Source organism: Delphinapterus leucas, chromosome 8 (genome assembly GCF_059928025.1).
Source record: "Delphinapterus leucas isolate spDelLeu-1000000601 "Yukka" chromosome 8, BTC_Dleu_Yukka2, whole genome shotgun sequence".
NCBI classification, from domain to species: domain Eukaryota; kingdom Metazoa; phylum Chordata; class Mammalia; order Artiodactyla; family Monodontidae; genus Delphinapterus; species Delphinapterus leucas.
In genome coordinates, this window is record NC_143136.1 from 23878266 (window position 1) to 23895992 (window position 17727).

Below are 17727 nucleotides of genomic sequence, written 5' to 3' on the forward strand. Positions count from 1 at the left end.
ACAGACAGACATTTAGTGGGGACAAATGTAGTAGGAACTGGGTGCTTAGAGAAATCAAGGAACTGTTTCTATCCACGTTAAATGCAATATGTCTGCTGGGCAATTAAGTGAAAATGAACATTATAAGTACATGTCCAGAGTTCAGGGAAAAAGTTAGGACATGCAGTTTAAATCTGGGAATGATCAGTAAATAGATACACTTTCAAGTCACAAGATTGGATGAAGCCAGTTAGGAAGTGAATGTAAAGAGAGAAGTAAGGAAGACCTAGGACTATTTCAAGATTGGGAAGAGAAGGAAATACTACCAAATAGAGACTAAGAAAGAGAGGGAGCAGTGAAGTAGTGAAAGAATAGAAGAGTGCTTGGGTCAGGGACCAAGCGAAGAAAGTGTTGCAAGAAATAAGAAATGGGTAACAGTGACAAATGATGCAAGGAGACTGAATAGGAGTACTGAGGATCAATCACTAAATTTGGCAATGTGAAGTCACTGAAAAAAGTTTCAGTAGAGTCATGGAGGTGAAAGTGGAACTAGAGTAGGAATGAGAGAGTAGGAAATGAGGAAGTAGCAAGAAACTCTTTCAAGGAGATAAGCTATAAAGCAGAGCCCAGGAAATCAAGATGAACCTAGAAGAGAAAGTGGAGTCCAGGGTGTTTTGTTTTCTTCTATTTTTTAATATATGACATATTATTGTACATCTCTATGCTGATGTGAGTGATTCAGCAGAGAAGGAAAAAGTTTACAGTGCAGGAAAGAGAGGGGACAATTGCAGGAGTCATGTGCTTGAGTAGGTGAGAGGAGCTGGGATCCAGTAGAGGAGAGCTGGCCTCAGCTGACAGGGTATATGGCTCAGCCGCTGTGACAGGAGAGAGGGAGAACGCTGACAACAGAGGTGGCAGGTTGGTAGAGAGGAAGCAAGAGTCGTGGAACTTCCATTTTCTCAGTGAAATAAGAAGGAACATCAGAAAATCATTTATAAGTCTGTAAATAAGTACAATTTTAATCATTATATGTAGCAATTAATAAAGTTAAATAAAAAACAACCACAGCATAGAAAAACATTTCAAGTAATATAGTTATTAACAAAGAAATCCCTACAAACCTTGCTATAGATGAGCTAAATATTAGTTTAAAAATGTTTAATTTTCAGCATTTTCATATTTTAAATCTTAACTTTATTAATATATTACACATTAGTAGTCATATGTTTTGTGTTATATATATATCTTATCTGATACCAAAAAATAGCAAGAAAACCTCTGTAAAATATCCAAAAGTTTAAGATAATTGAATCAATATTAAATGATATTTGTCACAACTTACAAAACAACAAATAGATAACCATTTAAGCATAAAATCACTTTTCTATACATATTTGGAATGTGGTTTATACTTATCTCAAAAGAGAAGACATAAGGATTGACTGAAGTATTGGACCATAAAGTTTTTCTGACCATAAAATTGGTTTTCAGCAACTTGCTTTATTTAATGCAGAAAAAAAATCACTAAAGAAATTATTTCAAGAAGAAAAAAAGTGATATGAAGGCCACTAAAATAAATGCTATGTAAATAAATTAATATGTGGTAAAAGTTTTAACTGCACTACCCACGTTTGAGTAATTATGTATTATGCCAAATTTTATTGGCTAAAAGCAGCAATATTTACCCTTTTGTGAAAATTAAAGGAATATTATACTAATTTATAATTTCTTCTAATATTAAGAAAAAATTAAAATAGCAATTAAATATTATAAATAATTGCACTATTACATTTGATGGCATTTTTACTACCATCCAACCTTCAGTAGAATGGTAGGAACAGAAGCCAAACTGGAGAGAACCAAGGATGTAAAAGAGTGAAGAAAGAAAGAAAATAGCCTGTTTTCAAAACACTTGGCTGTAAAGGGAAGAAGAGTTGGAGTGAGTTAGAGATAATAAGAGGAAGAGGTAAAGAGCAAGAATGTACATTTCGCGTGAGTCCTGACCTTGTTAACAGCCAGCAAAACAATCCAGTGGAGGAAAGGAGATGGTTGACATATGCTCGGTAAGGGTACATAAAATGCACTACCATAATTTCTCCATTTTAACCCTTTCTTTAATTTTGCCCCCAGGGAAATTATAATTGTCCACAGAGCACTTCTAAAGGGTCATAAAAATATTATTGACTAAACCCACAGTGCAGACTTTGTGTGGTTCATAGAATATTATGAATATGTATAATCTTTTCTGTGTGTGTTAACAGTCAGAAAATAAATATTTAGAATTTGGAGAAAAAAAAAAGTTTCTGGGCCATATGGTCTCTGCTGTGACTAATTAACTTTGCCATTAAATGTAATAGTGTGAAAGCAACCAGAGACAAATAGACAATACCTAAAAGATAGGTCATGGCTGTGTTCCAATAAAATTTTATTTACCAAAACAGGAGGCATGTTAGATTTGGCCCCAGAGCCTTAGTTTGCTGACCCCAGATTCAATGGATTTACTGCAATTACTGTTTGAGGAATGAAGGAACATAAGCCAAATTTCACTGCTCAGGTTTTTTGGTTTGGGGAGTTTTTGTTTATTTTTTGTGGGGTTTTTTTTTTTTTAAAAACCAACAATAGAGAAACCTTGCTTCACCACCTTTTGTAAAATTAAATGAATTTACAGCAATGATATATTACAAATGTTTTTCTCTATAATAAGAAATTATAAAAATAATATATATGGGCTTCCCTGGTGGCACAGTGGTTGGGAGTCCGCCTGCCGATGCAGGGGACATGGGTTTGTGCCCCGGTCCGGGAAGATCCCACATGCCGCGGAGCGGCTGTGCCCGTGAGCCATGGCCGCTGAGCCTGCGCATCCGGAGCCTGTGCTTCTCAACGGGAGAGGCCACAGCAGTGAGAGGCCCGCGTACCGCAAATAATAATAATAATTATTATATATATATATATATATAAAATATTCCTACAGTCTTACTATGCATAATAAGTAAAAGTTTCTGATCAAAGTAAAAAATGTTTCATTTGAAAAAAAATATCCAATACAGTATAATCTCATTACAAATAATTTGTAATCTCATCACAAACTGGCGGCTAGGGATAAGAATAAAATAATTTGAACCACAGTATTACTAAGCCCATATAATGAAGAGTTATTTATACAAATTTTACATGATTACAATATTATGCTAAATGTAATGCTTACTTAGGGGTTCTATAAATCTTAATACTATTGTACTTTTCTGAAATTTCATCTCAATTCAAATTGCTAAATCTAAAAGGATAATATGGCAACAAGCACCTAATTAAGAGCATACTTGGTTCCAGATTTCTCCAAGGGGATCATTTCATACTTTGGACTGGCCAAACATGTAAGCACTACATGTCCTAACACATATCTTTAGAAGAAAAACAGGAAACTGAACCACATTAATCTTTCATTAGTACTGCAAATTAACCATCTACCTACTTTTATATAAATGTATTTTCTAATACATTTGCAATTATTTCTTAGGGACATTTTTTTTTTTTTTTTTTTTTTTTTAATTATTATTTATTTATTTATTTTTTTGGTACGCGGGCCTCTCACTGTTGTGGCGTCTCCCGTCGCGGAGCACAGGCTCCGGACGTGCAGGCTCAGCGGCCATGGCTCACGGGCCCAGCTGCTCCGCGGCATGTGGGGTCTTCCCGGACCGGGGCACGAACCCGTGTCCCCTGCATCGGCAGGCGGACTCTCAACCACTGTGCCACCAGGGAAGCCCCCTTAGGGGCATTTTTATAAAAATTATTCACACAACTTCCAGATTTAATAGGAAGAGTATTATTTTCCTACCATCAAACTTGCTCTTCTTCCTAAACTGTATTAATCAAAAATGGTTCTCCTAGTTAAATTTATTAACATTAGACATGCAATCTAAAATAATGAAACTGATTTCTTCTATGTGCATGGTCTCTGTAGATGAGAACGAAAAAAAAGCAGAATATAAAAATTAAATCAAAGTTGGATTAGTAGAAATTACAAATTGCACCTATATTTAAAATTAGGATTCAACTCCAAAACACTATAAACAACTTTATATATCATATTATTCCTTCTTTCTATAATACCAATGGCTTTTAAAAATCAAACATTTTATTATCCAATTATTTAATAATATTTTGTTAACAAATGTTAGGACTCTGAAAATGTGTCTGGTGACATTACCACTACAGCAAAGGAATAAAGACAGTATGCCTGCTGATTTTCATAACCAATAAGTTATTAAGTTTTCAATTATAACAAGAAAAAGGTATCATTTGACAATGTAATTCCACTTACTTCTAAAGGAAGGGATATTTGTAGAAAAAAAATTAGTTGTGTGAGTAGAGAAAAGCAGGCCATTACACTCTAAGTAAAACAAGCAAAGTAGTACTGTTAGCAGGATGTCTTAATACAGGAAATTATACCCTTATAATTATTCAAAAGACATTTAAAAAATATTTTATCAAATAGCTTCATATTATATAACTACAGGAGACATTCCATTTTATTGATTCTTGAAAATCACCTAAATTTATATATTTAGAAAAGATATTTATTAAAAATTTCTTTGAAATTGATATCCTGATTGTGTGTGTATGTGTGTTGTGGTTTCAGTGGTGGTGATGAGAAAAGTTTCTATCCAGTTCATTCATTTTACATAAGCCGAGTCACTCAAAGTCTTTTAAGATGATTAAAAGTACACATGTTAAATAATGTTAGTATTTCTAGAGAACTATTTACTTAATTGTTTACCATTCAGACTGAAAGCAATCAAGAGTCCTAGTCATTCCCATTTTGATCAGGAAATTGCAGAGAAAGTCTTCTATTGCTTCAGGTACTGCATGCTTTGAAGAAAGGACTGTTTTCTGCTCCTAAAATTTAAATGTGTAATTACTTATTTTGAAAATATCAAAGCTTTGATTAATTGTACACATAGGCTTTACATTCATTCATTCATTCATTCACTTTTTAAAGAATTTTGTTGACTATTATGTCCAGGAACTATTTTAATCACTAGGGATAAAGCAGTGATGAAAACAGACAAGACTCAGTCCTCATAACTGATAGTCAAGAATATGGGGACAGAAAATGAATAACTAAATTAAAAATATATAGTATGGTAGATGGTACTAAGTGCCTGGGGGTACAGACAGAGGATTGAAGCGAGGGAAAGCCAGGTAGGGAGCAGATATGCGTGTGGAGCTGGGCTGCTATGTACATAGGGTGATGAAGGAAGATTTCATTGAGAAAGCGGCATCTGAACATAAATCTAGAGAAGAGGTAGAGTCATGTTCCAGATACAGCATTAGCAAGTACAAAGGCAGGCAAGACTGTGATTGGGTTGTTTGAAAAACAATAAGGAGGTCACCTTGCCCTAACAATAGTATATAACAAATTAAATATACATATATGTATAGATCATTTTATTATTTTAATTATTATCATTATAAAAAGAAATGTGGTTTGGGTGCCTTGATTTCTAGAAACACTACGGAAGAAATTATGTGCAATAGAGGGCTCTTGTACTATTATTTCATAATGGAAATAAATAAGTCTATCAACTAGATTAGGGGTCAGCTAACTGTTCTCATAAACAAAGTTTATTAGAACCCCACCATGCCCACTTATTTACATATTGTCTATGGCTGTTTTTGCACTACAGTTGAGCAGTTGCAACAGAGACCTTATGCCCTTCAAAACACAAAATATCTTCTATGTGACCCTTGTGAGAACAAGTTTAGAGATCCTTAAACTAGAGAAATGGAGATATTTCAGCAAGTGAGATATGAAAGTAGGACAGTCATAACAACTACCATATCACATATCACTGTATAAAATAAATAAAGTAATGGGTAGATTCTTAATATCAACAGCATCATTGTCTCCAGAGTACATTCATTTTCTTCTCATTGGTAAGAACTCAGTAATCTCAGTGCAGAATATTTGGATAGTCAGATCTACTTTCACCTATAGAAACCTAGCAATGGACTTTCCTTCCTACTTCCCCTTCCCAACTTGGTAATGGTTACAGACCAGGTTACAAAGAATGCACACAATGGTTACACAGAAATGCACTGAAGAAAGAAAATCTTTCTTGCTACAAAAAGTCGTTTAAAAGTTCTATGAATACTTTAATACTGATGTTAATTACTAGTGGCTATTATGACAATCAAAATAGTGATGAGTTTAAGCAAATTTAGGGGGCTACAGAAAATTCCTGACAAATGATGGGGTTTTAAAATTTTTTTTAAAGCTCATGCAGAATAACTTCTCTTTCCTAAGATCATTAAAAAAGATATCATATAACAATGATGATTATGTGTAGGACCCTATATCAAACATCATGGGAGATGCCAAAGTAGCAAGAGTACAGCATGCCTGTCATCCATCAAGTTGTTAAATTGTGGTAGAAGATTTTATATTTATAACTGTTAGGTAAGGACATAATATAGCTCAAAGCAAGCATTCATTATACTTAATAAATGCTACCTTTGATTTTGGGTCAGTAAATTTGAACATGATATTTTAAGATGAGAAGGATGATAGTTGAAGGAATCAGGAACATAGGAGAAAAGGGAAGACAAACTGTACCTACTCTAGTTTCTAAAGATGCCTATGGACTGCTTGCTTACAAGATGCTTGTGTGTATGGTTGCAGCACATAAGATTCCTGCCTTCTCAAATAAATGTTTTCTCTTCCTGAACACATCTTATACACACACCTTGAAACATCCAAAACAGAAATCCAACCACTTTAAACTGCCATAGTTCTTACTTATACATTGAGATTTCTAATCCTGACAATATATTTATGTATCTAATCTATAGTCCTTCAGCATTATACACCACACACACACACACACACACACACACACACACACGTTCCAAGCTGTGATGTGATCATAAATGTCTCTTTTATCTTTACAAATAATATTAACTTAACATATATTTGCTGAATATCACCCATATGCCAGGCACTGTGTGAAAAGTGCGAGGAATTAAATATGAATAAGACACCGTCCCTGTCTCAAGGAATTGAAAGACCAGTTGAGTAAAAAACAAAACATGTAAACAAATAACAGTATAGAAGCTCTACTATTTGTGATTAGTTTTGATTATAAAAGCCTATTTATAAGTCTACACAGAACATCATACATACAGCCAATAGGTACATTTATGTAATTTTAAGTTGCATTTTTATCTCAATTATACAATATATACAACTCTCATTACAGCTTTAAAACTAATTTAATGATGGTGTTAATAAAGCACCTCAGAATAAGGACCAAAAGAGCCAAGGCTCTAGAAACTAGCAAATATGCCTCACTTTACAAAATGCTGAATTATTAAAAAGTCCATCCACATGTGACCCAGAAATCTGTTGGAGACAAAAGTGGCTCTAGCATGTTGCTTAGTTTTTTCTATGAAAGTTATAAAGGTGAAATTTTCTAATTAGAGAGGTTTCTAAATAGTGTCTCATGTGAAAAAATAGAGATCGTCTTGGTAAAGTGATAAAGGTGGAAAGTATTTCACTTGTCTTGGGTAGGTAAAAGAAGGCTTTGTTAAGAAAGACTCTTAAGTTGGAATTTATAGAAGAAGAGGAAGTTCAATGGGTGAAGAAGGATGGAAGGAAATTCAAGGCAAGAAAAACATCAGAGGCAAAGACAAGGAATGAGAGTTCAGTCCATTCAAGCTCAAGGTCTTATGGAGAAAGGACCAGAGAGAAAGTTGGAAAGCCAGACAGAAAGCACATCAAGAAGGTCAAGGCAGACGGAAGGATGGAGACATTGCTGATTTAAGTAGAGGAGTGATAAATTCAAATTTGTGTTTAAAACCTCCTTTACATGCAAGTAGAAGGAGGCGCAGTATCAGCAGCATGACAGTAGCTCTGATGAGAGAAGACAGAAGGTGAATCTGAGACGAACTAAGTAAGGAATGAAAGCGAAGAGAAGGATATGAGATATGTTGAGAACAAAATCAGAGAGGACTTAAGAATTAATTAAATGTTGAATACCAAAGAATTACTGGACCATATATCAAAACTGTCTTGATATAGTTTGAACTATTCCACTCAGTGAGTTTCTTTGAAAACTGTTTTTTTGACTCCTGAGAATCAACTCTTTAATTCAAATTAAGTCAAAGATACTAGTTTGAAGAATCTATAGGCAAGGCTCGGGGTACAAGTAGCCTGGTTCTTTAACTGAAATTAAATGTGTACATCAAGGGGCTAGGAACTCAATAATGACAAACAGCTCTTTTTATTGTGATTTAATCATTGAACATATAAAAGTAATGAAAATTATTTTATGTATTTATTTCATTAGCATATATGATATGTAAGATTTAAAATGAACTTTAATGAAACCAAATTCTAAAGAAAAGGAGGAGACCTTCAAGATGGCAGAAGAGTAAGACGTGGAGATCACCTTCCTCCCCACAAATACATCAGAAATACATATACATGTGCAACAACTCCTACAGAACACCTACTGAACGCTGGCAGAAGACCTCAGACCTCCCAAAAGGCAAGAAACTCCCCCACGTACCTGGGTAGGGCAAAAGAAAAAAGAATAAACAGAGACAAAAGTATAGGGACGGGACCCGCACCAGTGGGAGGGAGCTGTGAAGGAGAAAAAGTTCCCACACACTAGAAAGCCCCTAAACTGGCGGAGACGGGAGGTGGCGGGGCTGGGGGAGCTTTGGGGCCACTGAGGAGAGCGCAGCAACAGGGGTGCGGAGGGCAAAGCCGGGAGATTCCCGCACAGAGGATCGGTGCCTACCAGCAATCACCAGCCCGAGAGGCTTGTCTGCTCACCCGCCAAGGCGGGTGGGGGCTGGGAGCTGAGGCTCAGGCTTCGGAGGTCGGATCCCAAGGAGAGGACTGGGGTTGGCTGCGTGAACACAGCCTGAAGGGGCTACTGCGCCACAGCTAGCTAGGAGGGAGTACGGGAAAAACTCTGGAACTGCCTAAGAGGCAAGAGACCATTGTTTCGGGGTACGTGAGGAGAGGGGATTCAGAGCACCGCCTAAATGAGCTCCAGAGACAGGCGCGAGCCGCGGCTATCAGCACGGACCCCAGAGACAGGCATGAGACGCTAAGAAGCCTGTGTACCACCAAGAAGCCTGTGTACGAGCACACGTCACTATCCACACCTTCCCTCCAAGGAGCGTGTGCAGCCCGCCACCACCAGGGTCCCATGATCCAGGGACAACTTCCCTGGGAGAACACACAGCACCTCGGGCTGGTGCAACGTCACACTGGCCTCTGCCGCCACAGGCTCGCCCCGCATCCATACCCCTGCCTCCCCCACCCCTGGCCTGAGTGAGCCAGAACCCCCGAATCAGCTGCTCCTTTAACCCCGTCCTGTCTGAGCGGGAACAAACGCCCTCAGGTGACCTACACACAGAGGCGGGGCCAAATCCAAAGCTGAACCCCAGGAGCTGCGCGAACAAAGAAGAGAAAGGGAAATTTCTCCCAGAAGCCTCAGAAGCAGCGGATTAAATCTCCACAATCAACGTGATATACCCTGCATCTGTGGAATACCTGAATAGACAACGAATCATCCCAAAATTGAGGCAGTGGACTTTGGGAGCAACAAGGTTTTGGTTTTTTTTTCCTTTTTCTCTTTTTGTGACTGTGTATGTGTATGCTTCTTTGTTTGATTTTGTCTATAGCTTTGTTTTTACCATTTGTCCTAGGGTTCTATCCTTTTTTTTTTTTTTTTAGTATAGTTTTTAGCACTTGTTATCATTGGTGGATTTGTTTTTTGGTTTGGTTGCTCTCTTCTTTCTTTCTTTCCTATTTTTTTCTTTTTTTTATTACTTTTAAAATTTCTTTTATTCTCAATACTTATTTATTATTTTTAAAAGTTTATTTTATTTTATTTTTTTCTTTCTTTCTTTCCTTTATTCTCCCGTTTCTTCTAAGCCATGTAGCTGACAGGGTCTCAGTGCTCCAGCCGGGTATCAGGCCTGTGCCTCTGAGGTGGGAGACCCGAGTTCAGGGCATTGATCCACCAGAGACCTCCTGGCCCCACGTAATATCAAACGGCAGAAGCTCTCCCAGAGATCTCCATCTCAATGTTAAGACCCAGCTCCACTCAACGACCAGCAAGCTACAGTGCTGGACACCCTATGCCAAACAAATAGCAAGACAGGAACACAACCCCACCCATTAGCAGAGAGGCTGCTGAAAATCATAATAAGGTCACAAACATCCCAAAACACACCAACAGACATAGTCCTGCCCACCAGAAAGACAAGATCCAGCCTCATCCACCAGAACACAGGCACTAGTCCCCTCTACCAGGAAGCCTACACAACCCACTAAAGCAACCTTAGCCATGGGGGGCAGACACCAAAAACAATGGGGACTACAAACCTGCCCTGTGGAAAGGAGACCCCTAACACAGTAAGTTAAGCAAAATGAGAAGACAGAGAAACACACAACAGATGAAGGAGCAAGATAAAAACCCACCAGACCAAACAAATGAAGAGGACATAGGCAGTCTACCTGAAAAAGAATTCAGAGTAATGATAGTAAAGGTGATCCAAAATCTTGGAAATAGAATGAAGAAAATACGAAAAACATTTCATAAGGACCTGGAAGAACTAAAGAACAAACAAACAATGATGAACAACACAGTAAATGAAATTAAAAATTCTCAGGAAGGAATCGATAGCAGAAAACCTGAGGCAGAAGAACGGATAAGGGACCTGGAAGATAAAATAGTGGAAATAACTACTGCAGAGCAGAATAAAGAAAAAACAATTAAAAGAATTGAGGACAGTCTCAGAGAAATCTGGGACAACATTAAACACACCAAGATTCAAATTATAGGGGTCCCAGAAGAAGTGAAAAAGAAAGGGACTGAGAAGATATTTGAAGAAATTATAGTTGAAAGCTTCCCTAATATGGGAAAGGAAATAGTCAATCAACTCCAGGAAGTGCAGAGAGTCCCATATAGGATAAAAACAAGGAAAAATATGCCAAGACACATATTAATCAAACTATCAAAACATAAATACAAAGAAAGAATATTAAAAGCAGCAAGGGAAAAACAACAAATATCATACAAGGGAATCCCCATAAGGTTAACAGCTGATCTTTCAGCAGAAACTCTGCAAGGCAGAAGGGTGTGGCTGGACATATTTTAAGTGATGAAAGGGAAAAGCTACAACCAAGATTACTCTACCCAGCAAGGATCTGATTCAGATTTGACAGAGAAATTAAAACCTTTACAGACAAGCAAAAGGTAAGAGAATTCAGCATCACCAAACAAGCTTTACAACAAATGCTAAAGAAACTTCTCTATGCAGGAAACACAAGAGAAGAAAAGACCTACAATAACAAACCGAAAACAATTAAGAAAATGGTAATAGGAACATACATATTGATAACAACCTTAAATGTAAATGGATTAAATGCTCCAACCAAAAGACATAGACTGGCTGAATGGATATAAAAACAAGACCCGTATATATGCTGTCTACAAAAGACCCACTTCAGACCCAGGGACACATACAGACTGAAAGTGAGGGGATAGAAAAAGATATTCCATGCAAATGGAAAGCAAAAGAAAGCTGGAGTAGAGTAGCAATTCTCATATCAGACAAAGTAGACTTTAAAATAAAGACTATTACACGAGACAAAGAAGGACACTACATAATGATCAAGGGATCAAACCAAGAAGAAGATATAACAATTGTAAATATCTATGCACCCAACATAGGAGCACCTCAATACAATAGGCAAATGCTAAGAGCCATAAAAGGGGAAATGGACATTAACAGTCATAGTAGGGAACTTTAACACCGCACTTTCACCAGGGGACAGATCATCCAAAATGAAAATAAATAAGGAAACACAAGCTTTAAATGATACATTAAACAAGAGGGACTTAACTGATATTTATAAGACATTCCATGCAAAAACAACAGAATACACTTTCTTCTCAAGTTCTCATGGAACATTCTCCAGGATAGATCATATCTTCAGTCACAAATCAAGCCTTGGTAAATTTAAGAAAATTGAAATCACATCAAGTATCTTTTCTGACCACAACGTTATGAGACTAGATATCAATTACAAGAAAAAATCTGTAAAAAATACAAACACATGGAGGCTAAACAATACACTACTTAATAACCAAGAGATCACTGAAGAAATCAAAGAGGAAATCAAAAAATACCTAGAAACAAATGACAATGAAAACATGACGACCCAAAACCTATGGGATGCAGCAAAAGCAGTTCTAAGAGGGAAGTTTATAGCAGTAAAATCCTACCACAAGAAACAAGAAACATATCAAATAAACAACCTAACCTTATACCTAAAGCAATTAGAGAAAGAAGAACAAAAAAACCCCAAAGTTAGCAGAAGGAAAGAAATCATAAGATCAGATCAGAAATAAATGAAAATGAAATGAAGGAAACAGTAGCAAAGATCAGTAAAACTAAAAGCTGGTTCTTTGAGAAGATAAATAAAATTGATAAACCACTAGCCAGACTCATCAAGAAAAAAAGGAAGAAGACTCATATCAACTGAAATAGAAACGAAAAAGGAGAAATAACAGCTACCACTGCAGAAGTAAAAAGAATCATGAGAGATTACTACAAGCAACTCTATGCCAATAAAATGGACAACCTGGAAGAAATGGACACATACTTAGAAAAGCACAACCTCCCGAAACTGAACCAAGATGAAATAGAAAATATAAACACACCTATCACAAGCACTGAAATTGAGACTGTGATTAAAAATCTTCCAACAAACCAAAGCCCAGGACCATACGGCTTCACAACTAAATTCTACCAAACATTTAAAGAAGAGCTAACACCTATCCTTTTCAAACTCTTCCAAAATACAGCAGAGAGAGGAACACTCCCCAACTCATTCTAAAAGGCCACCATCAAAACCAGATACCAAAACCAGACAGAGATGTCACAAATAAAGAAAACTACAGGCCAATTTCACTGATGAACATAGATGCAAAAATCCTCAACAAAATACTAGCAAACAGAATCCAACAGCACATTAAAAGGATCATACACCACGATCAAGTGGGGTTTATCCCAGGAATGCAAGGATTCTTCAATATATGCAAATCAATCAATGTGATACACCATATCAGCAAACTGAAGGAGAAAAACCATATGATCATCTCAATAGATGCAGAAAAAGCTTATGACAAAATTCAACACCCATTTATGATAAAAAAAAAAAAACCCAGAAAGTAGGCATAGAGGGAACTCACCTCAACATAATAAAGGCCATATATGACAAACCCACAGCCAACATCGTTCTCAATGGTGAAAAACTGAAACCATTTCCACTAACATCAGGAACAAGACAAGGTTGCCCACTCTCACTACGATTAGTCAGCATAGTTTGGGAGGTTTTAGCCACAGCAATCATAGAAGAAAAAGAAATAAAAGGAATCCAAATCTGAAAAGAAGAAGTAAAACTGTCACTATACGTAATACTATATACATAGAGACATGATACTATATATGATAGTATATATAGAGACATGCAGATGACATGATACTATACATAGAGAATCCTAAAGACTCTACCAGAAAACTACTAGAGCTAATCAATGAATTTGGTAAAGTAGCAGCATACAAAATTAATGCACAGAAATCTCTTGCATTCCTATACACTAATGATGAAAAATCTGAAAGAGAAATTAAGGAAACACTCCCATTTACCACTGCAACAAAAAGAATAAAATACCTAAGAATAAACCTACCTAAGGAGACAAAAGACCTGTATGCAGAAAACTATAAGACACTGATGAAAGAAATTAAAGATGATACAAAGAGATGGAGAGATATACCATGTTCTTGGACTGGAAGAATCAACCTTGTGAAAATGACTATAGTACCCAAAGCAATCTACAGGTTCAGTGCAATCCCTATCAAACTATCAATGGCATTTATCACAGAACTAGAGCAAAAAATTTCACAATTTGTATGGAAACACAAAAGACACTGAAAGGCCAAAACAGTCTTGAGAGAGAAAAACGGAGTTGGAGGAATCAGGCTCCCTGAATTCAGGCTGTACTACAAAGCTACACTAATCAAGACAGTATGGTACTTGCACAAAAACAGAAATATAGATCAATGGAACAGGATAGAAAGCCCAGAGATAAACCTATGCACATATGGTCACCTTATTTTTGATAAAGGAGACAAGAATATACAATGAAGAAAAGACAACCTCTTCAATAAGTGGTGCTGGAAAAACCGGACAGCTACATGTAAAAGAATGAAATTAGAACACTCCCCAGCACCATACACAAAAATAAACTCCAAATGGATTAAAGACCTAAATGTAATGCCAGACACTATAAAACTCTTACAGGAAAACATAGGCAGAACACTCTGACATAAATGACAGCAAGATTCTTTTTGACTCACTTCCTAGGGAAATGGAAATAAAAACAAAAAATAAACTAATGGGACCTAATGAAACTTAAAAGCTTTTGCACAGCAAAGGAAACCATAAACAAGATGAAAAGACAACCCTCAGAATGGGAGAAAATATTTGCAAATGAAGCAACTGACAAAGGATTAATCTCCAATACTACAAGCAGCTCAATATCAAAAAAACAAACAACCCAATCCAAAAATGGGCAGAAGACCTAAATAGACATTTCTCCAAAGAAGTTATACAGATTGCCAACAAACACGTGAAAGGATGCTCAATATCACTTATCTTTAGAGAAATGCAAATCAAAACTACAATGAGGTATCACCTCACACCAGTCAGAATGGTCATCATCAAAAAATCTACAAACAATAAATGCTGGAGAGGTGTGGAGAAAAGGGAACCCTCTTGCACTGTTGGTGGGAATGTACATTAATACAGCCACTATGGAGAACAGTATGAAGGTTCCTTAAAAAACTAAAAATAGAACTACCATATGTCCCAGCAATCCCACTACTGGGCATATACCCTGAGAAAACCATAATTCAAAAAGAGTCATGTACCACAATGTTCATTGCAGCTCTATTTGCAATAGCCAGGACATGGAAGCAACCTAAGTGTCCACTGACAGATGAATGGATAAAGAAGATGTGGCACATATATACAATGGAATATTACTCAGCCATAAAAAGAAACGAAACTGAGTTATTTGTAGTGAGGTGGATGGACCTAGAGTCTGTCACACAGGGTGCAGTAAGTCAGAAAGAGAAAAACAAATAACATATGCTAACAAATATATATGGAATCTAAAAAAAAAAAAAAGTGGTTCTGAGGAACGTAGGGGCAGGACAGGAATAAAGACAGAGACGTAGAGAATGGACTTGAGGACATGGGGAGGGGGAAGGGTAAGCAGGGACAAAGTGAGAGAGTGGCATGGACTTATATATAGTACCAAATGTAAAATAGATAGCTAGTGAGAAGCAGCCACATAGCACAGGGAGATCAGCTCGGTGCTTTGTGACCACCTAGAGGGGTGGGATAGGGAGGATGGGAGGGAGACACAAGAGGGAGGAGATATGGGGATATAAGTATATGTATAGCTGATGCACTTTGTTATAAAGCAGAAACTAACACACCACTGCAAAGCAATTATACTCCAATAAAGATGTTAAAAATAAATAAATAAATGAAAGGAATAACTAATCCTGAGCTACGTTTTTCTTATAAGAACATAACTTTAATATGAAAATATTTGATAGTAATTCTTAATAAATATGTAGGAAAATATCTTAGAGTAAAATTCTTTGAGAACTACTGATTAATACATTAAACAGTATAGTAGTTTTGTTCAGTTATCAATTCATCTCCTTCAGAAACACCTGACTATTTCAAAGAAATGCCTTATATTCTTAGAGGAGGAGGTGGAGAGAAGATGTCAGGAAATTTAACAGTTCTATGATTTAGGTACTCCGCTACTGTTATCTTTAAAGATCAAACTTATAAGTTTATAAATATTATATTATTATGGCAATAAATGGACCTTTAAGATTTTACCTCCAAAATTAGCAAAACAAAAAAATCACGAACCAAAACAGCTAAAGAATTACCCCCCAAAATGGCAATAATATGCTCACAGTGTAGAGGGGAAAACCCAGCTTGAATATAAGTAGACTTTCTTTCATAAAATTACATACAAGTATTTCTAAGGAATATGTGTGTGTATGTGTGTGTGTGCCTGTATTCCTATTTCTACTTACATTTATACTTAGAAAAAAGACTTCAGTTTCAAGAAACAATGGACAGTACAACCAAACCACACATTTGTCACAGATTAATAACATTTCCTACGTTAATTTTTTTCATTAATTACTTTAAATATGATAAAACTATATTTTATTTCAGAGTTCTGAAACATTGCACCTATCAAGGAAACATTTTTATAGGATAAAAAGTTTAAAATTTATGAAATAAAACATGCATCAATTCTCAGATTTTTCATATATATTATCAAGGTTTAAAGAAGATTATAAAAATTCATTTAAATGTCAACTCTTATATAAATAATCCTTGTTAATTTTTTAACCAATAAAACTACTTACATTATTTCCAACTTTCAACTTTTCAACAATTTCAACTATATTCAACATTCCTAATGTAATGATGACCTTTTTTACTTGCAGTCTTTAATGAATTTTCTAAAAGTCCCTGTTCAATTGAGACTACTACTATCCTCTAACATAGAAGAAAATATATCTTGCTCATAAACAGATGTAATAAAATCATAACAAAAGGAAGTGGGTTTCATAAGCAATAAATATTCGTAAAACAGAAAGCCCATGGCACAACTCAAAGCCAGTTTTTGAAGATAAAATACTATAGAAACAAAAACCAAATTAGAAATACATAACTGAAATGCTTATCATAAAATGAATTCATATTTAATTTTAAAAGCTTAAGGGAAACTTTTGTAAATTTTCTGCATAGCACTGTTCCTCCAAAGAACTCAAAAAACAGATAAAAACTTAAATGAGAGTCAACAAGCTATAAATATGTCATAAATCTAGAAAGTTACCTCTTGCAAGCTTATGATAAAAGAAAGCTGAGAAACTGATGACAGAAGAATTACTGATATTTAGTTCAGAAGATACGACAGCTACTACGTTGAATTTATTCACCAATTGCCGTTCTTGGATTTATTTTTGGATTTACAAGCACCTTCTAGCATGATACCACATACAAAGATGCAATTACAATTTGGTCATAATTTTTTCATTCAATGATTCATTTATCTATTCATTTATTTAACTGCTATTCATTTAGTGCCTACTATGTGCCAAGCACTGTGTTAGGCATATCTATGTTACCAAGTACCAACATAAATGAGTGGTACATAAAGTATTTTTTTAATCCTTCTTTACTTAATGATGTAAAGCAAGAAGGAAGATGATAAGTAATACATATAATGCAACTGATATGTTTATTCACTGCTCATCGTTCAAAATGCTATGTTTTAAAACTTTCCTATAAATTACTGCATTGAGATATCCAACAGACTAATAAAGTCTGCATAATAGACTTCACTTTACGTCTACCTAGAAGGAACTATATCCATAGGATATATTAGAGAATAGAGTTTACTATGAGCTAAAGCCCTCCACTTAGAATATAATCAATTCTGGATTCAAAAAATCCTCCTCTTCAGCATTTTTCAATTTTGAATGGACAGACATTTTGGAAAGGAGTAACTAGATTTCTGAACCAAGCAAATCTGAAAAATATGGAAAGATTGACAA

General features: G+C 35.8%; 1 protein-coding gene across 4 annotated transcripts in view; it reads right to left on the bottom strand.

Moving 5' to 3' along the window:
* SPAG16 (sperm associated antigen 16) overlaps positions 1–17727 on the bottom strand; it is a 207950-nt gene that overhangs the window by 180100 nt on the left and 10123 nt on the right. For all 4 annotated transcript variants that reach the window (XM_022567608.3, XM_089916411.1, XM_089916410.1 and 1 more), the window contains exon 4: positions 4754–4872. In XM_022567608.3, the coding sequence (XP_022423316.2) occupies positions 4754–4872 (119 nt within the window). The remainder of the gene's footprint in view (positions 1–4753; positions 4873–17727) is intronic.